This window comes from Akebia trifoliata, chromosome 11 (genome assembly GCF_017979445.1).
Source record: "Akebia trifoliata isolate Shusen 1 chromosome 11, ASM1797944v1, whole genome shotgun sequence".
NCBI lineage: Eukaryota > Viridiplantae > Streptophyta > Magnoliopsida > Ranunculales > Lardizabalaceae > Akebia > Akebia trifoliata.
Window position 1 is genome coordinate 49840762 of NC_141385.1, and position 19998 is coordinate 49860759.

The window sequence follows — 19998 nt, forward strand, 5'->3', positions numbered from 1 at the left end:
TCTATTCCCAACTTGGTCATGCCATAAAAAGTTACGGAACAACTTGTCTAACCTTAGTTCTACTCTTCGAGGCATTATGAGGAAAGAGAGAAAATATATCGGAATGCTAAAAAGGATACTCTTTATCAAAGTCAACTTTCCTCCTTTTGAAAGATAATTGGCTTGCCACATAGCTAGTTTCCTTTCTATTCTCTCCACTATCGGGTCCCAAATCGCCATCCTCTTATAAGGAGCCCCCAGAGGCATTCCCACAGTAGGTAGAAGGTAAGCTTCCCACCTGCCAACCCAATGAAGCTGCCAAGAGACTTACACACCTAGTCAAAACGATCAGAAGGACCTTACTTTTCCTCGTATTGACTGAAATGCCTGACACCGCTTCGAAATAACAAAGCAATCCGCCTAACCTCCTAGTTTGGTCTATAGAATCATCTAAGAAGACTAGATTATTATCTGCGAATTGGAGATGAGGAATAGAAACCAAGCCTACCTCTGCTGAGAACCCCGAAAAAGATCCATTGGCAACCCCTCTTTCCATCATCTTGCCAAATACTTCTGCTACTATGATAAATAAGAAAGATGATATTGGATCCCCTTGTCTTAGGCCTCTCGTACCCTTAAAGAATCCGTGAGGGGTTCCGTTTACCAATACCGAGTAAGTTGGAGAAGTTACACACGCCATAATCCAAGTGATCCATTTCCTACCAAATCTCATCCTCCCCAGCATATAATCTAGAAATTGCCAATTTACGTGATCATAAGCCTTCTCAAAGTTTATTTTGCACACCACCCCCGCCTCGCCAGATTTCAGTATAGAATCAATGCACTCGTTTGCGATTAGGACTCCCTTCAGAATCTGTTTGTCTTTAACAAAAGTACTCTGGTTGCACCCTATCAGCCCTTGGATGACCCCTTTCAATCTTTTGGCAAGGATGCTCATGATAATTTTGTAGCTAGTATTCACCAAACTGATGGGCCTAAGGTCTTTAATATCCTCCGTCCCCGCCACCTTTGGAATTAGAGGGATAAAAGTACAATTAGAGTCGCGATCCAATATGCCCTCTCTAAAGAATTCATCGATTAAGGCGGTGAAGTCGCCATTGATAACCTCCCAACAAGTTTTGTAAAACTCCACGGGAAATCCTTCTGGACCTGGAGATTTATCACTCTTCATGTTGGAGATAACTTCCCACACCTCATCTTCTACAACGGGTCTTTCCAACCATCCGCGTTGTGATTCAGAGATTCTATCAAACTGCAACAAATCAGGTTTCGGTCTCTCACCAGTACCATTGGTATATAATTTCAAGTAAAAATCTACGATCCCCTTGGCAACTGCCTCTTCCCCTTCCAACCACTCCCCATTCATGCACAATCTCGTGATATGTTTGCTTCTGTCTCGGGCATTTTCTATACAATGGAAAATTTTCGTGTTACCGTCCCCTTCTTTAAGCCACCTAATCCTTGATTTTTGCTTCCAACTGATCTCTTCCAAGAGAGCCACCTGTTGATATTTCTCACGAAGATTCATTCTTGTTGACCTATCGCCTAACGAAATTGGAATCATTTCTTCTTTCCGATCCAGGTCTTCGATTCTCAAAAGGATATCATTTCTTTGCACATCCACCCTACCAAAAGCTTCCTTGTTCCATTCTTTCAATGCCATCTTTAAAGCCTTCAATTTTTTCCTAAACACCTCTCCTACTGTTCCTGCAAAAGAAAATCTCCTCCACCAATCGATTATCAACTCGTTAAAGTTGTGGTGTTTCAACCACATCAACTCAAAATGGTACGGGATGGGACCCCTATTGAATGGCCCTGTTACCAACTGAATAGGACAATGATCAGATATCGGGTTTGAGATAGCCGTCTGAGAGACTTGGCAAAACAGCGATGTCCAGTCATCTGAGACCAAAAATCTATCCAATCTATTAAGGGTGGGTATCGCTTGTTGGTTAGACCAAGTGAAGCTTTTACCTTGGAGTGGGATGTCCATTAAGTTATTTCGGATCACGAAGTCACCAAAATTCCTCCTCCCTGTTGTTATCCTTGATCATCTTTATTTATCACAAGTAAATCTAATGACGTTAAAGTCTCCTCCCAAATACCACGGACGATTCCAACAACTGCCCACGTCGTCCAACTCTTCCCAAAACTGCTTATGCTCCCATTCTCTAGTAGGACCGTACACTCCCGAGAATACCTAACTATCCTTCTTACCAATACATCGGCACAATATAGAAACGGAAAAAGCTCCCACTAAATAATCATCTATCTCGATCAACCTCTTGCCCCATACCACCCAAACACCCCCTGCTGTCCCATTTGCTGTAATGTGCTTCCAGCCCAAGTTTTTCCCTCCCCAAATATCGCGCACTACCTCCCTATCCACTTGGTTCAATTTAGTCTCTTGTAGTATTAAGATGTGTGGTTTGTGTGCCTTGATTATTGCCTTGACCGAAGCCCTTTTGGCCCTGTTGTTGAGGCCGCGTACATTCCAAGAAAGGAATCTAATCGTCATTAGTAACTTTAAGTTTTCTCCCACTTCTTAGGACCAAGGACGGACCAGTTTTGAACATACCCCCTGACCTGTGTAGTTCCTGTACTTCTTTAACTAATCTGACTCTTAACTTCTTCACCTTATTATCGTCTACCAACTCTACTCCTTTCCCTTTACTCAGGCACCCTTGCTGTCTAATCTCTTCATGCTCTTCCTCTGTACTAAGAATTACTTCCACCTCATCCCGTATACTAGCTTGTTCCATATCCAACGGATCATCCTCTCTGATCACTGTCTCGTAGTAGTCACCAATCTCATCCCGTTTCTTGAGTGCCAGTTCAAACAAAATACCAGCTCCTCTTGTGTGTTCTTCATTAGAAATTCCAGCAGCCCAACTGATCTCACTCAAGTTCTGTATAATCCAGTCAGCTAGGACTTCTACTATCTGATTCTTTGATTTATTCCTTCCCCAACACCTTGAGTTCTCCGCTCCCTCTACCATGATTAAGGGGGTGTTACTCGTTTCCGTTTCCACTTGTAAATCATCTTCTGTGACATTTTCAAAGTGTTCTCCTCCAAGAGCCAACTCCCCACTACCGTGATCATCTCTCCTAGAATGCAATCCTTCAACAGTCTGTAGAAGCTGTAAAAATCCTCCCTGAGCCAAAGCACGCTATTCTCCCCACCTCCAGTCATTTACTATTTCCTGTTGCAATTCCTCAGTCCTTTCTGACTGAGTTCCGCCTCTAAGTATCCGGTTATACCCCGTTGTCTCCTCTAGTATCAATGTCATAGTTTCCTTAGAAGTTGATATTAACTCTGCATTTCCCTCCTGACAAGCCACCTTATCCCGATCCCCAGCCCCGACAGCGTCCAGCTTCATCATATCCTGAATAAGTTCCCTTTCGAGAAATACAAAGCTCAAGGAATCTTTCCCTTCCAACACACAGGCATTATTACTTGCCAGATTCCTCTCTGTTATGTCTGTATAGTTGGCTCCTGTAATCAAACAATCAACTGGACCAACTACTTGGGCTAAGACAAGAGCGGGTTGAGAACATACCTCTAAATGCGTTGGTCCTACTAAAGTGGGCATTTGGGCCGTCTCACAGCAGGGCCTAGGATTCCCTACTACTATCGTTGGGCCTGCTTGAGTGGGCCATTGACTTGCTTCATGACCGGGCTGGATGTTATCTGTTGAAAGTGGTGGGCCATGAAGGTTGCCCATAATGCATATAGCCTGATCTATAGTGCCAAACATCAATAGACTGCCAGGCCCAACTGAACCGTCCACGGGCCGTAAGGCCTGTTCAATCCACAAGTCTGAGGTACCGCCTGAACCAACAATATGCCCCTCCTCACTCTCGGCCTGAGCATTAATTCTAGATGTCTATGGGCTGTTTGGCCCAATTACTCCATCCAACGCACAAAGAGGCTGGGCGCTATTCATATCAGCTTGCGCCGGTTCTAAGAGTTGGCACACCAGCTGGCTCGACTCAGTCGAAGCTCCGCCTACATTGCTGCCCTCTGTTATCTCTATCAACTTAACACATAGCTCATTTGAGACAGTGCACTTGCTTGACCCACACTCAAGTGCAGCCATCTTGCCCTTCCTAGGATCTGATAGGCCTGGTCTATATCCATCTGGTTTAGTCATTATGGCAGTATTGTTATTAGAAGGTGCATTAAAACAATCTGACACCTTTTGACTTGCTAATCCCACACCATCTTTACTAACGTCAAGCCTCCTCTTCTCCAGTCCATTCTCCCTAACTCCGGCCAAATTGATACCCACTGTCACCGTTTCATTCCTTGCTGGAATCTTGATCCATCTAGGGAGGTCTAGAGCCCTCTGTCTTACTTTGATGGTAGCTACGGTTAGGTCTACTAGGGCGCGAGTACACTCCTTAACTTCCAAGAGACCGCCTAGCATTTCCTCGATGAGATCGAACGTCTTCGTTTCCCACCTATGAAACGGCAGCCCAACAATGTCCACCCAAGTCCCAACCTGTTTCCAACTCTCTACTATACCATTACAGTTAGCATACCATGCTCGCAGGCTAACTACAGCATCCTGGACTTTAATCTGTTTTAAATTTTTGAATACGTCAAAATCTTTCCTTCTGTGGCACACAAACAATCTCCTGTTATAGCCACATGGTTTTAGTGCAAGTTTTCTAGAATCTGGAACTATGGAATTGACCACCCTCTCCACCTCTTCCCAGCAAATCTGTTTCTCCCCTATTTCACAAATGATCGCCCACCTCCATCCACCGAAATCTTCTATTTTGCCAATCTCAGTGCTAAGAGTTGGTTGTTTCTGGAAAGCAATTGTTTTCCTATTAGGCAAAGAGCTACTACCAAACTCTCTCCTCCAAGGGCATACATCACTTTCTCCACTTCTAGTTAAAGCCTCACTGAGGTTATCCCAACCTACACCTTCGTCTCCTTCAGGAATCAAGAGTGAATGGTACCAACCTTACCCTGAATATTCTGAGATTTTCAGGAATCGACCGTATTCATTTGCGTAACCTCTTGCCAACTTGCAGTGTCCCATAACGGTCGACTTCTTCCAAAACAATCTTTCTATTCTCCAGTTCTTGGCCTCCTCCAGAGTCTGTGCCAGCCACAACCTTTCTTGTTCAAACAACACAAGCTCCGACCTTGTTTTACCTCTTCTCTCCACCACCCTGACTGCTTGGTTGTTCTTCACCCTACATCTCTGAACCTCGAAGACCTTATGATCAACTTGAACTATCGCAGCCCTCCCCACTAGTACTGCTTGGTGATTCGCCATTCGCAGCTTACTGACAGTAGAACATGACTTCGTGTGGCATCTGGATTTGAAATCTTACTAAATTAATAAGGATGGGATTTTAAAAAAAAAAATTTATATTATGTTTTTAATAATAACATGTCAACACCCATCACTACATTTAGTGAGCAATTGTCTCGATTTCCACAATCTTTACTTTAACATTTGTCACTAAAGAGTTTGTTGGACCCAACTTTGTGACTTGGCTATTTAAAATAAAGAGCATGCCAGGTATAAAGAGTCTGTTGGAGTTGCTCTAATATAACTAATGCGGTGGTACAATAGGTACCCATTTTTGTAAAAATAAATAAAGGCAAAAATGGGTATGTGATTCTTTTGATAAATAATAATATGGCAAGTCCAATAATTTTGGCTACACACAACTATTTTGCTACTTTCCCTTGGAATCATTATAATCTGACTTCCCCATATGGCAAACTCAATTGATTATGTCGACATGACAATTTCGGCAACTGTAGATCTATGCTCCTTAGGAGACATAGTTGCACTTCCCCATAAAAATGTGTATCTTGAGAGAACCATGTATCTCGAGGAGCTCAGATCTACGATTTCCAAACTTGTCACATCAGATAGTCAATTGAGTACGCCACGTGGGGCAGTCAGATTATCACGACTCTTTCCCTTCTTTCATTGATTTGTGGGTCAACATTCAAAAATTTCTTGGGGCAATGAATCGTTGAGCTCACAAGATATATTGAATGTAATCTTTGTATTAATTCTATATTTGTAAGCAAAAAAAATAAAAATAAATGAAAATAAATATATATTAGCTAAAGTCGACAATAAATTTTAGAAATTTACCTTAAGATTTGTGAAATAAGATTGCAAATGATTTTATTTATTTTGATGAAAAAAAGAATACAAACCTCATTATTTTATTTTGATTAATTATCAAGTACAAAAAGATGATGTATGTAGCTTTTCTTCTCTCTAGGTTTCGTGCTTTATTGACTGAGAAAGTTGTTTTGACGATGACCTTGTTTATGTTTGATCTTCTGTAGATTTTCTTCTCTCTGGACTTCACACTTTATCGACTGAGAAGGTTTTCTTGACTTTCGGACAAGGGATTTATGCTTGATCTTCTCTTTAATCAAAGTTTGAATTTCTGAAGAAATTTGCTTTGTATCTAGAGGAGGACTTGAGAGCTTTTTTTTTTTTAGAGGGATAGTTTTTGTCTTTCTGAGAGAAAGTGAGCTTCTATCTTTGACAAAATATTATTTTCCATTAACCCATTATAATTATAGTACCAAAGTAGGAGTACGAATTTAAACCAACAAGGAAAAACTTTGAAAAAAAATTATAAAAATAAAAAAATATATATTAAAAGTTATGAAATATATATAATAAAAATTTACAAAATCAAATTATTATCATCAAATCTCATATTTTTACATTTATCAATCACCAAATTCTATTATCTAACAAATCTCACATTAAAAAAAAAGTGTTTAATTTTTTTTTCCTGCGAAAAAAAAAAAGCGAAAAATGGGAATAAAGTGGCATTTTTTCGTAATAATGGAAAAAAGTTGCATTTTTTAATCGTCAGAAATGCTAGACACATATAAAACATTTTTTTTTCAAAATATCACCATTTTTTTTTGTTACTAGATTATAACAACACCACACTATGGCTTTAAAAAGGAGAACTAGAGAATGTAGGAGGAAAAAAAATTTAGATAACATTAAATGAGAAATTGACATTGTTGTGGGGCATAAACATCCCACTCAAGTTATAGTGGAGTAGGTACACTACTCTTGTTCTTTTGCCTATCCTTAATGCCTCTACAAAGTAAAAAAATATTAACTGATTCAAAATCAAAGTTATTGGTAGAAGCTTTAAACGGAGGAAGCATTCCTTGGTGGATGCAAAATTTAATATTTTGATGTCTTCATATTTTAAGAGACGTGCAATGGGAGAGGTCAGAGGTTAGGTATTTGTTTGGAGAAGAAAATTTTGTAGTTGATGCCCGTACATTGTTTGCTACTCATTCAAAATGTAATATTTTTTTATTCTCATAATACCCTTTCTTTCTGGGCTCATAAGTTTATGGGTGATTTGTTAAATTTAGGAACCCCTAGGGAGTCTTCACTTGTATTTTTTTTCTTACATTTTAATAACATTTGCTTACTTAACCCAAAAAAAAAGGTACACTATTCCTCTTTATTACTTCTCTTCACCTTCTTCTACTTTACTATCTTTCCGCTCCCCCCCCCCCAATCTTTTTCAATAATATCCCTACTATCTTTCCTCTTTTATCCAATTTTTCAATAAGACCCATCTAACCTTACTATCTTTCCTCTCTTTTACCCCTTTAACCCCAAAATTTCGTCAAGTTATGGTGGTGTGGTATGGATGACATAAGTAATAAAGAGAAAATTTCCCTTTTGCTTGCACATCCTCTGCCTAAAAATTTTAATTTAAAGATTTCAAATTTTGAAAAGAGTCGCTGGGCCCACATGGATTATTATAGTGGAAATCGAACAACTTAGGTCCCGTTTGATTCAGCTGCCTGAATCTGCTGTCAGCTTCTGCTGTCAAAATCTGCTGTCAGAATCTGCTGTCAAAAGCTGAAACACTGAAAAACTTGTTTGTTACAGCTTCGTAATAGTGCTGTGCTGTTGACCAGAATCTGGTAATTATTGTTTGATACAGCTTCTAGAATCTGCTGTTTAGGGTAAAATGACCAGAATACCCTTAAGGTTGATAGAACACTCAAAATGCATAAAAAATTATCAGAATACCTTTATAAATATATAATTACATTATATATATATATATATATATATATATATATATATATATATATATATATATATAAAATAAATTTATATTAAAAATTTATAAAAATATTTATTTTAATTTTAAAAAGTTTATAATTCTATAGAAATTTCGACAGCATCTCCTCTTAAAAATGGACATATAAAATTTTTCTGATAAACAAAATACCTGCATAATACGCAATCCAACCAATAACAAAAATGGAAATAGGAAATGACAACTTAGTATAAAGGAAACACAAATTTTAAGTGCTCTGGAAGACCTCCGACCAATAACAAAACGCATGACTACCCCTCCATCCTTAAGTATCCTTATTGCGTCACTTGCAAACCACAAGGATGTGTTAATAAACCGTAAAAATGCAATGTGCAGATTTTTTTTATATATTTATTTATTAATTCTAATGAAATCTAGAACTCAAAAGCTTGTCCCCAAGTAAATCTCATAAACAGCCAATAGACAAAGCTTGTTTAATGTGGTAATGTGTACAAATTTTCTAACTCACATTAACACAAAATGGAAGAACACAAGCACTTATGCATTGTCAATCATTCTTAATTAGGGAAAGCATACCATTCATGCATAAAAGCACCTTCCAAACCAGATACTTCAATTTGAAGCATTGGCCGAGGAGATAAATATGTCAACTCACCCGCCTCATATGAAATTCTTATTATAAAGTCAAATAAGTCTTAACACAGGCCAACTTTTAGTCAAATAAGTTTAGAAAGTTTCTATTTAGTCGATTCATTGGACAGTCTTGGTGAATCAGACAAGAACAAAAATATCCTTGTAAATCTAAATTTAAAGACAAAAAAAAAAACAAAAACAAAAACACACAGAGATTTAGCTACAAAACAGAGTAATTCAGCACTATGCACATGGATCCCTTAGTAACAGAGGCAAAAATGAACAAAACACAATAGAATATTCAATATTTTTCTAAAATATCAGATCAAAAGTTAACTATGTCATCTAAATTTGCTGAAAAAGATAAAACAGAGAGATCCAGAGTCCAAGAGTCGAATTCAAGATCAAAAATTGCGAAAGAAATCGATAAACTACTAGTTCATGGATCAAAATAACTCAAATGAAATTAATCTGAAACTAACCAAGAGATTTAATCAAATTTCAACTGAAAAAAACTACTAAAGTTGATGCAAAACGAGATTAAAGTCTTAAACATATCAAAATAAAAAACTCTACCAAGATCCAGAAACTAAAATGGAAAATTGGAGAAGTAGAAACGATTAGAGTGCCTTTGGAATACAATCCTCGAAGAGAAAACATGTGTTTTTTGTCCTTGATTTTAACGATTTCGTTGGTCACCAACTCTCTCCATCTTCTTTAATAGCAGTCGTAGTCGACACTCAACGCATTTGATTTTAACGATTTCGTTGGGAATGACATAAAAAGTTAAAGAACACAACTAATAAAAATAATATGCTATGTGATCACCCTTTACTATGCCTTGACACTAAGCAAAAGAGAGACAAAATCTTCCTTGAATAAAAGCAACACAAGCAGCCCCCCTTACAAGCATACCTCGTATCTTACTTGCCCGTGTATCCACAAAGTTGTGTTAAAAAAAAAATTGTTTCTTTTATTCAAAACAACAGCGCTACCAAGAATTTGGATTGAACTCAAACCCAAATTTTACTCTATCAAAGAAAATCTAAAATGATCTTCACTATGAACATAATTATTCCCAAACAAAGAACACGATTGAATAAAAAAAAATTGTTTATTTTATTTAAAACACCAGAACCACCTAGAATTTGAATTGAACCCAAACTCAAATTTTACTCCATCAAATAAAATTCAACACAAATTTAACAAAACCTTCACTACGAACAGAATTATTGCCAAACAAAGAACATGATTGATATATTTATTTTTATTTTTAAAAAACCAACTACAACTACAACAATATTGTGTTAGAACAATTGTGACTTCAAACATCAACACCACCAAGAATCTAGAATGAACCCAAAAACCTAAATTCTACTCTATCAAAGAAAATTCAGCAAGACCCTCACCATGAATCGAAATTATAAAATTGAAACCCAATTCTTTCCAACCCAATTTAGCATCATCTGCCGAATCTTGATAAAATACCGAAATCGTGATAAAAAACAACCAAATCCATGAATCTGACAAAGAAAACAAATCAAAATCTGTAGAAAAACTTACTAAAACTATTTTCAACAAGATCATTGAAACTGTGACCATCGCAGTTGTAGGTGAACCCGAAATCACGGAAGAATGGAGGTATGAAAATTATCAGAGCTCGAAATCTTACCTATTCGCAAAGAAGTTGAAGCTCATCTTCCATCAAATACTGACCTTCTTAAACCTCTGAAATCCACAGATCCAGATCCATGGCGCGCGAGAGAGAGAGATAAGAAAGGATTGAGGTGAGAAAGATTTAGTTCATGAGATGGAAAGATATATATAGAGAGAGAGATGGATGAACTCAAGTGGAGATGAGAGAGAGATAATGAGATATGGTGCAGAACATAGAAAGATGGAGAGAAGAAGAGAGGGAGACGAGAGATGAATTTCCAAGCACAATAGAGACGAACAGCTGTGCGCATCTGTGTGCTATTTGTGTCGATAGAGAAGCGGAGAGAGAGAGAGAGAGAGAGAGAGATCTGTGAGGGAGAGAGAGAGAGAGGTGTGCGAGAGAGAGTTCTGTTCTGTCGATGGAGAGAATAGAGACGAAGAGACAGGGGTAAAACGGACATTTCAATTGAACCGTTTTTCGGTGTTTAGCTTCACCCGCAAACGCGAAAAAAAAAGCGGGTTTTAACGGCTTCTCGTATTTGCGTTTAAAAACGCAGTTTTTAGACGCAGCTTCTTGTAACAAACGGTGATTTTAGACCGAACCGCAGATTTTCAGCGCAAACGCACTGAAATCTGCGTTTGAAAGCGGAAACAAACACCACCTTAGCCTTCTAGATTTCATTAAAAAACTCATGGTAAAAAAAAAAAACAATTCAAAAGAACAAAGTTTTTTGAGCTTGTTCCAAGGTGTTGAAAATGGATGGCTAGTGAGCACCCAAATATTAAAATTCAACGGTGAAAAATAACTATTTTTTTAAAATAAATTTTTTCTAAAATTCATAGAATTTTGTCCCCTACAAATTTTGGTATTAGATCATGTTTTTGAATGCCACAAGGTGATCTAATTAAGAAATTTTGTTTTCCCACCGTGGGCAATAGAGAAATTTTCTCTCTTATTTCTTCTACCACTTGTGCCATATGTCAAATGGGTGTTGGGCTGTGAGCAAAACATCACTCGGTTATGACCATATATTTGTGAATTTTTTTTTGTGTTATTTTGTATTTTTATTGTATAAGGACGATGTTGTCATTTTTCGTAAATTGAGTGGTTAATTTTGATAAATGTTCACTTTTATTCCTGAGAAAACCACGGGAAGGGAAAGGGTTGTGATAATTTAACTACCCCATGTGGCATACTCAATTGACTCTCCTGATGTGACAAGTTTGAGAACCATAGATCTGTACTCTTTAGGCTCACGGTTCCCTCTGGATAAACTATTTAATGGGGAAGTGCAGTTGTCCATACTGAGGAGCATGGATCCACAGTTCACAAACTTTTCACGTCAGGGAGTCAATTGAGTATGCCACGTGGGGTAGTCATATTATCACCATTCAAAGAGAAAACCAACTATAGTTAGTCCGCTATAATCAATTTAATTTCCTGCCAATATAAGTCTAGTAAGGCTTCTGACCTGACTAACATAGTCAAGTTAGAACTTTTCATATTAATCTATTGGTTAAGGTACATTGTAATAAGAATAATGATATTTATACACAGGATCATGTTCTCTATAAGACTAATATAAAGACTTTTACTAGTTAGGATAGGATTTCCTTATAGTTAAAATTATTCTATTGTTCTTTGCATTAACTCTATATGAGTTCTTGTAAATATCAAACAAGAATCACCAAATTTTTCATTTTCTATCATTGAAGGTGCCATGCCTCAAGAGTTCATGAGAATCATTCTTGACGATGTAACATGCAATTATATTCCGTGGATGATTGAGAGGGGGGGGGGAGGGGGGGGGGGGGGGGGGGTCCTCTAAAAACCCAGCTTACCAATAAAACAAGAAAAAAGAGATAGTACAAGCATCTTCATTACCATTGATACATATAATAACATTCATACAAAGTAATATAGAAGATTCACACTAGCGTGTTACCCATAAAGAGATACATATAATGAGGGGACTAAGAGTTGGCTTTGGCTCTTAAACAAGAACCATTTTTTACGTCCTCTTGAAATTATTTGATTGGAATACATCAGATTGCAGGTCTGATGAGGTGCATTGACAAGCCTATACCAAAATTTGATCACAAATTTGAAAAAATCAACGAACTTAGATTCTCGGACATTGTATCTTATCTTATCTTATAAAATTAGAGTGGAAATAGATCTTATCCTATCTTAGCAAAGTAGGTAAGTCTCCAATTTTAATTTTAAATAATTAAAAATATTTAATTATTAATATAATATGGTTCATCCAAGCTAACTTATAAGCCATTGAGTTAACTCAACTTGACCTCTCGCGAAATATTGAATGCTTTCTCATTCTTGAATCTTAAACATTCAAGTTAATTTTCTATTTGATTTGATGTTTTGAAACATAACTTCGTTTTTATTTTTAATGTGCAAGTGTGGATCCACACAAGAAAAATATATCTGATTGGTGAGTTTAAAGAAAAGATTCTAGAATTTTTAGTAGGTGATCAATTTGGGGGTAGGCATAAGAAAATACTATTGTGTTGTTTCTGAATTGTTCAGCCCATGGACATGTGTTCTAAAGATTTGGGCCAACCCAATTGCTGAACCCCATGAATTTGGATCCATGACCATTTGGCCCAAGAAGAAACCCATTTCTGCTCACTTTTGTCTACCATGGTGAAATCGTGGAGCCAATGGTCATCTGGCCTTCCAATAGATTGGATGTAGCGGAGATGAAAATGTTGAGACCGATGAATGAATAGACTAGAAATGTCACACCTAGGATTTTGGGACCTGTGAGTTGGCCCATGGTCTATGGCCCAAACAATGACCTTGAGGCCGGGGATTGAAATGAAGTCCAGTAACTCTCAAGGATTCAGTTCGCCCAACTTACTTGACAAGACCACCTCAACTGTACTCGCCTAACTATTTACAATGTGGATATATTCGATTGGTACCCAATCGAAAAACCATCTAACTCAAATTAAAACGATTTCTGATGGATCATACCAATTTGGAAAGAGGACTCGAGACACAAGACTAATTTCTAATGGAGGATGGGAGAAATTTGATGGCTCTAAATATTCAATAAATATCGATAACATCAGCTATAGAAGAATCAGTTTAATTTCTCAAAAGACTAATTTTGGAGTCCCTTAGGACATCAAAGCATCGACAAGTAGACGTCCCTATCCTCTGAAGTCAATATCACTTTCTCTAAAAAAAAACTAAAAATCCCTAAAAGGAGTTTGCTATAAACATATAACCTATGCAAATACGAAATTTCCTTTAGGACAAAAGTCACAAAATTCTGAAAAAGATTACTGCAATATCATCATCCAGAATACAAGGCACAAACATAATATACAACTTTAATAGGATCAGGATTAATAAATTAGATAGAAAATTTAAAAAAAAATGATAATTTTAAAAGCATGATGAGTGAGAAGCTTGGGTTTGTTTCACAATTTTCAGGGTTTCATTTAAATTTAAAAATATATTTTTAGAGAGGTATTATATAAGTAAAAATAAGAACAATATTGCATTCATAAAAATGGCTAATCTTTAGTATAAGATTTTACTCTTAGTTTGACTAAAGTTATTAGCTTAGGATATCTTTCACTTATGGCTGATCTTTGTTCATCAAAATATTTGTTCAAGACAAGGAAAATAAGTTCTAAAACGAGAAATAATAGTTGCACATATAAAGTTCCTTAGTGGATGATTCCAACATTAAATATGGCATCCCTTCCATTATTCATAGAAGTGATTGTGAAAGAGCCATCAGAGTTTATGTAGTATGATTTGAGCACCATATTGAGGTCGAAGAGTTATAAAAGAGTGAGGAGCATGGGCATAAGTGGCCGAGAGCTCGAATGAGAAATGCTGTAGAATCATGGCCAGAGCCATCTTTGCCTCTACCATTGCAAAGTTCTGCCCGATACAAATTCGTGGACCCCAACCAAATGGGAAGAATGAGATTTGATTCTTTGTTGCTTTTGAAATCCCTTCGGAGAATCTCTGTGGATTGAATTCTTCTGCATCCTCGCCCCAAAGCTCACGATCGTGATGAACGAGGAGTGTTGGCATTGTTATCATCACTCCTGATGGCAAAGTTACCTCTCCTAGTTTCATTGGCTTGTAAGTACGTCGTCTGACCATAACCACCGGTGGATATAATCGAAGAACCTCATTCAAAATCATCGTTACCTACAATGAATTTTTTAGGAATATATGAGAATTTTTCGATCTACATCAAATATCATGATTTTACGCAAACAATATAACAATGCGAAGTATTATAACCCAATACTCACAATTTTTAAGTTGTTCAACCCTTCAAAATCTGGTTTTCTTTTCCCAAAGATTTTCAAGATCTCCTCCCTTGCACGTGTTTGCCAATCAGAATGCATACTCAACACCACCATTGTCCACACAAGCAAAGTTGAAGTCGTCTCTTGCCCTGCTATGTAAAATAGCTTGCATTCCTCTATAACGTCATCGATACTCATTCCAACATTCTTAGATTTTCCATGTTCTTGAATCTCTTTACTATTAGATTCCATTAGCAAACCCAATAAATCATCATTATTTGCCATTCCGTTTTTTATTGCTTTCTCCCTCTCATTGATCATACCCCTCAAGAGAGCTTGCACTTCTCTGTAGTTTTCCTTCATTTTATTGTTTCTCTTTGTGGGAAGAAACCTGCACATGTAATAATTTTGATGAAAAAGTAAGAAGCCAAAGGAAGTATGATTGGCGGAGCTACGTAAGGGCAAGTGAGGGCTATAGCTCCCACTGAAGTATTAGAAATTTTGACATATACCTCCATTTTTATTGCAAATATAGAGATACCCCTTTGTTTTCAAACTTCAGTCTTCGCTGAAATTTTGACATAACCCTCCATCTTTGTCTTAATGTATCACCTATACATTAGAGCTACTCTTTTATTTTCTTGAACTTATTCATTTCTAATTTTATATTTCTAAGTTTTTGTACTCATCATCAGTGAATTCCAACATCCTCATCGAACATCCTCATTTCTGTTATGCTCAATTTGTTAACATGGGCCATATGTAAAAACATATGTAAAACAATGGTTTTTCAAAATATGGGTTAGAGGTTTTGGATTGAACTGATTTTTTGCGATGATGGTCACTATGATGAGAAGATCATCTTCACAAAAAATCAGTTGAACCTGAAACTTCTAAATCCATCAAAAGTGATTGGCAAAAATTAGTAAAAAATCGTCTATCCACATTCTAAATCACTTTTAATGGGGTTAGAAGTTTCAGATTGGACTGATTTTTTTCCGGATGATCTTCCCATCATAGAGATCATCCTCACAAAAAGTCAGCTCAATCCCAAACTTCTAACTCATATTTTGAAAATTTATTAATGTTACATTGATTTTGCATATGTTCTTTCATGTCCCTTGATCCGTTCCTATATATATAAGTTAATTCATTGAGTGCTGATCATATAACGAACTTGATGCACGCTGATGTGTAAGTACATAATTTATTTTAAAAAAAAAAAAACAGAGAAAATTTCTCTCTTGCCCGTTCTCTGCCCACATATTTATTTTTTTAGATTTCAAATCTTAAAAAGGACCGTTGGGCCCACATTGATTATCACATTGACAATCCAACAAGATAGACATCTAAATTTCATGCAAGTATTCATATTAAAAGAAATTAAAAATTAAAAAAAAATTAAAAACAATTGTTTTTCAAGCTTGATCCATGGTGTATAAAACGGATAACTATCGAGCACCCACATTTAAAAATAAAATTCAACGGTGAAAAATAACTGTTTTTTATTTATTATTTTTATTTATTTATTTTTAAATTTCATATAATTTTTTCCTCTACAACCCCATTCCATCATATCATAATTTTGAATGACACAAGGTGATCAGATCTGAAAGTTTTGGTTTTTTTAACTATCTGCCAGAGAGAAATTCTCTTTTTCTCTATTTTATTTTATTTTATTAAGTTATCATAATTTTGAATGACACAAGGTGATCAGATCTAAAAGTTTCGGTTTTTTTCACTATCGGCCGGAGAGAGAAATTCTCTTTTTCTCTATTTTATTTTATTAAGTTATGTGCTTCCAAGTGCGTCTACTCCGTCCACCAAAAGTCGTATTATCAGCACTCTAATTCATCTATAAGTCATGGAATAAGTTGCCCCCACGCCACATAAAAAAAGAAGTCTAAATACAATTAAAAATCTACAAGCATACCTGAAACCAGGGATGTATACGGACTCGATAACCTGCATAGCAAGCTTTGATTGTTCATTTTGGAGTTGGAATATTTGTCTCCCTTCTTCATAACTGCTACCAAATGCTGCTCGGGATATGACATCCCCAGTTAAGTATTGGAGTTCCGTCCACACATCCAGTTCATAGGATCCCTCTGATGTAACCAACTTCTTCCATCTACTGACCAACTCGCTACAACTCATTTCAAATGCAGGTAACATCCTCTATAACAACAACAACAACAAAAATTATAATACGGGTCATGCTAACAATTAAAATTACAATATTATTATGTCATTGTCAACCTCATACTTTTAATTCAATTATGTTTGTATACTGAGCGATACCTTCTTTATCTATTTCATTTTTCTTCATGAAAAATATAGGTCACATTTGGGAAAAAAAAATTAAAGGTTTCTTGCATCAATATATTTGAGAGAAAGATTATAAACGAGGCCAACCTTCAACTTCTCTAGGCGGAAAGCTGGATTGATAATCCGTCTATGTTTGGCCCATTTCTCGCCCTCGTAATTAAATAGCCCAGTTGCTAACAAGTCTACAAGCGGGTTCGATTCAGGCTGGATGAAGTGACCAAACTTGTTAGACAGAATATCCCTTATGAGATCTGGGTCCATTATATTCACATTGGGAATTGCTCCAAACCAAGTTACACATATCTTACCTGCATTTAACAACAAAACTTACGTGTTATGGGGATGGTATAAACCGGGGCGGAGCCAGGATTTTGCCCATGTTGGGGCAACTAAGAGTGAAAAATAATAATTGGAAAAAATAAAATTGTGAGGGCAATAATGATCCATTTTTTATTATCTGCCACTAAAATTCGTTGCAATAGCTCACTAATTCATAGACTTTGAAAATTCTTGTGGGGGCAAGTGCCCCCACTCTAAATCTGCCACTGGATATAAAGAAAGAATCGCAATCTAGAACAGTGTCCCGTTCCTACAACAACATTAGGTGTCTACATGACACATTTTTATTGGAATTCAAACACATTGGGATGCATGCATGGCTAAGAGCCCTAGGTGTTTTAAACCCCAACAAAAATTGTGTCATGTAAACACCTTATCTTTATCATAGGAATAGGACATCTTTTGGGATCCTAACTCATAAAGAAATCATTAGTTTTCCATGGATAGTAAATAACTAACCAAATTTGATTAATTATCTTAATCAACACTAACCTTAAACTGTACAAACACACACACATATATATATACGTATATGAAATGCTAACAACCAATGCTTCATCGGGACATTAAAAACCTCCAATATTTCTCTTCCAACAATACCATTATTTGTTTTGTGTTTTACGAATAAAGGTAAGGTATTTTGATTCTTTTAGAAATTAAATATTGTGTTTACTAAAAGGGTCATGATTATGTAATTGCCATGTCAGGGAGCGTAAGGGGGCGTCTGAAAAACAGTGTCGGATTATAATTATACTTATTAAAAGGATGCCAATATTTTTTTTAGAATTATTTAAATACATTAAATATCCAAACACCAAAATATCCCTACCTTAATTATCATTAAAAGACAGAACCTAAGGTTATTAGTGTTATTGTGCAACCATAGTTTTTTTTTTTTTTTTTGCTACAGCGGTATCCCTATTGGCAGAGGGCCCTGGGGCGGTATCTAAGTCTTTCATCCAGTCCATAGGCCCATGGATCACATCCATCAAGACGAAATCCATGAGGTATGTGTAGGAGACCCACCAGCCCTACCACCTTTTAAGTAAGAAGCCGGCCGCTAAGTTTTAAATGCACGGCCATTTGGGACCTCAAGCTCTTACCACTAAACCTAACTAACATGATCAGGATATAACCTTATCAAAAGTTAGAGCTGTGGGAGGGAAAACTGGCTCGTAGTAAAAATTCTAGTCTGACCAATACAGTAAGGCTAGATCTTTTCAACATATTTATGTAAAAGTCGTAATTTTTTACTAAAAGACAAGTTATAATTTTCTTTAAAGAAGTTTATAAAAGAAATTAATTAATTAATAAAAGTAATAAATTAAATCCAAAAATTTCAGTGACACAGAATTTACTGTGATTCTCACAATTCTGACGTGGAGATGCATACATAACCATAGATGATTTTTATTCGTATTGCAAGGAAACACATCTATGGTTATGTGAGCATCCCACGTCAGCATTGTAAGAATCACAGTAAATGCCCTGTGTCATTCCAGGATTTTCGTTTCATAAAAGATACCATAATTCTTGACAGTTTGGCGCATGAAAGGGAGGACACGTGGTGTTATATTGTGAGAAAGGCTGATGGGCTTGGATTGTGCTTCCTTCATCATGCTTACTTCCTCTTTCAGGTTCCCATTGAACAACCTGTAAGTAGGTCCTCTGATGCCTTGCTGCCTTAGTTCTCTCTCCAACTTCATGGGCTTCCACCATATCCAACACAACGCTCTCCAAGCCCATATAATCAATATAACTACAACAGTAAAAACTGCTACCGAAACCACCGAATACTTTCCCATTTTTTCTCCTCTATTTTGTAGGAGAAACAGAGAAACAGCTCCGTACAGACAAACAGAAGCACGAGAGTAAGAGAGAGAGAAGATAAGCCCACTGGGTGGTGATGCAATTTAGGGGGAATTTGCAATGGAATTACACTCCTTAAATGGACCAAAGAGGTGACACGTGGATCAACGAAATTTGTACCGAAAATCGTTTTGATAAGGTCAAACGCATGTGTCCAACTAATGACTCAGATGGAAGAAAACAAAAGTTATAAATTAATTTCGGATCTCGAGGGAATGCCTTCCATCTCAAACGTTAATAGGACGGAGTTTTCTAAATAGGATTGAGTTGCACTTTGAGTTATTGAATGTGGCTACATAGTTATTGGTGCTGACATCTTTCACGATGGCCCTACACCCTCAAAGTTGATTATTCTAAATGATAAAGACACATCACCACCACCTATATAGCCTCAAATGTTGAATATTCTAAACTTATGTAAGAAGAAACTTCGACGTGCTTGTAATCGCACTTACATCCCCAATAAGACTCGGTGTTGAATTAATTAATGCCGTTTTATTATTTATTTATTTATTTATTTATTTTATTTATTTTTAATTACCGGCTGTCCTTGTAGATAGCGATTCTAGTTCATATCTCGGGTTAGCCCAATCTAGAGATCAAGTCCTTGTCCAAGGACTAGTCTCGAGATATGTGCAATACCCTCATATCACACACCAGGTAAGTATTGTGGTTTGTAGAGTTTGATAGTACTGATCTACAAGGAGGTACTGTAAATGAAGCAACACCTTCACGTTATTAGGTTTCTTGGGATATTTATAT

General features: G+C 36.6%; 1 protein-coding gene across 1 annotated transcript; it reads right to left on the reverse strand.

The window, feature by feature from the left end:
• Positions 1-13993: 13993 nt before the first annotated feature.
• LOC147392429 (cytochrome P450 CYP72A616-like) lies at positions 13994-19283 on the reverse strand. The gene is made up of 5 exons (XM_086459580.1): positions 18893-19283; positions 17116-17336; positions 16634-16878; positions 14704-15091; positions 13994-14596 (listed from the first exon to the last, which is right to left on the reverse strand). Exons 1-5 carry the CDS (start codon positions 19170-19172, stop codon positions 14171-14173), a joined length of 1560 nt encoding a protein of 519 aa, XP_086315706.1. The 5' UTR covers positions 19173-19283; the 3' UTR covers positions 13994-14170.
• Between the last annotated feature and the right edge of the window lie 715 nt (positions 19284-19998).

Bases quoted from the DNA above. Each gene is read 5' to 3' on its own strand.
- LOC147392429 (XM_086459580.1), bottom strand. From the start codon at position 19,172: ATGGGAAAGTATTCGGTGGTTTCGGTAGCAGTTTTTACTGTTGTAGTT. The intron at 15,092-16,633 runs GTATGCTTGTAG...TTACATGTGCAG, and splicing joins GTATACATCCCTGGTTTCAG to GTTTCTTCCCACAAAGAGAA. The intron at 14,597-14,703 runs GTGAGTATTGGG...AATTCATTGTAG, and splicing joins GGTTGAACAACTTAAAAATT to GTAACGATGATTTTGAATGA.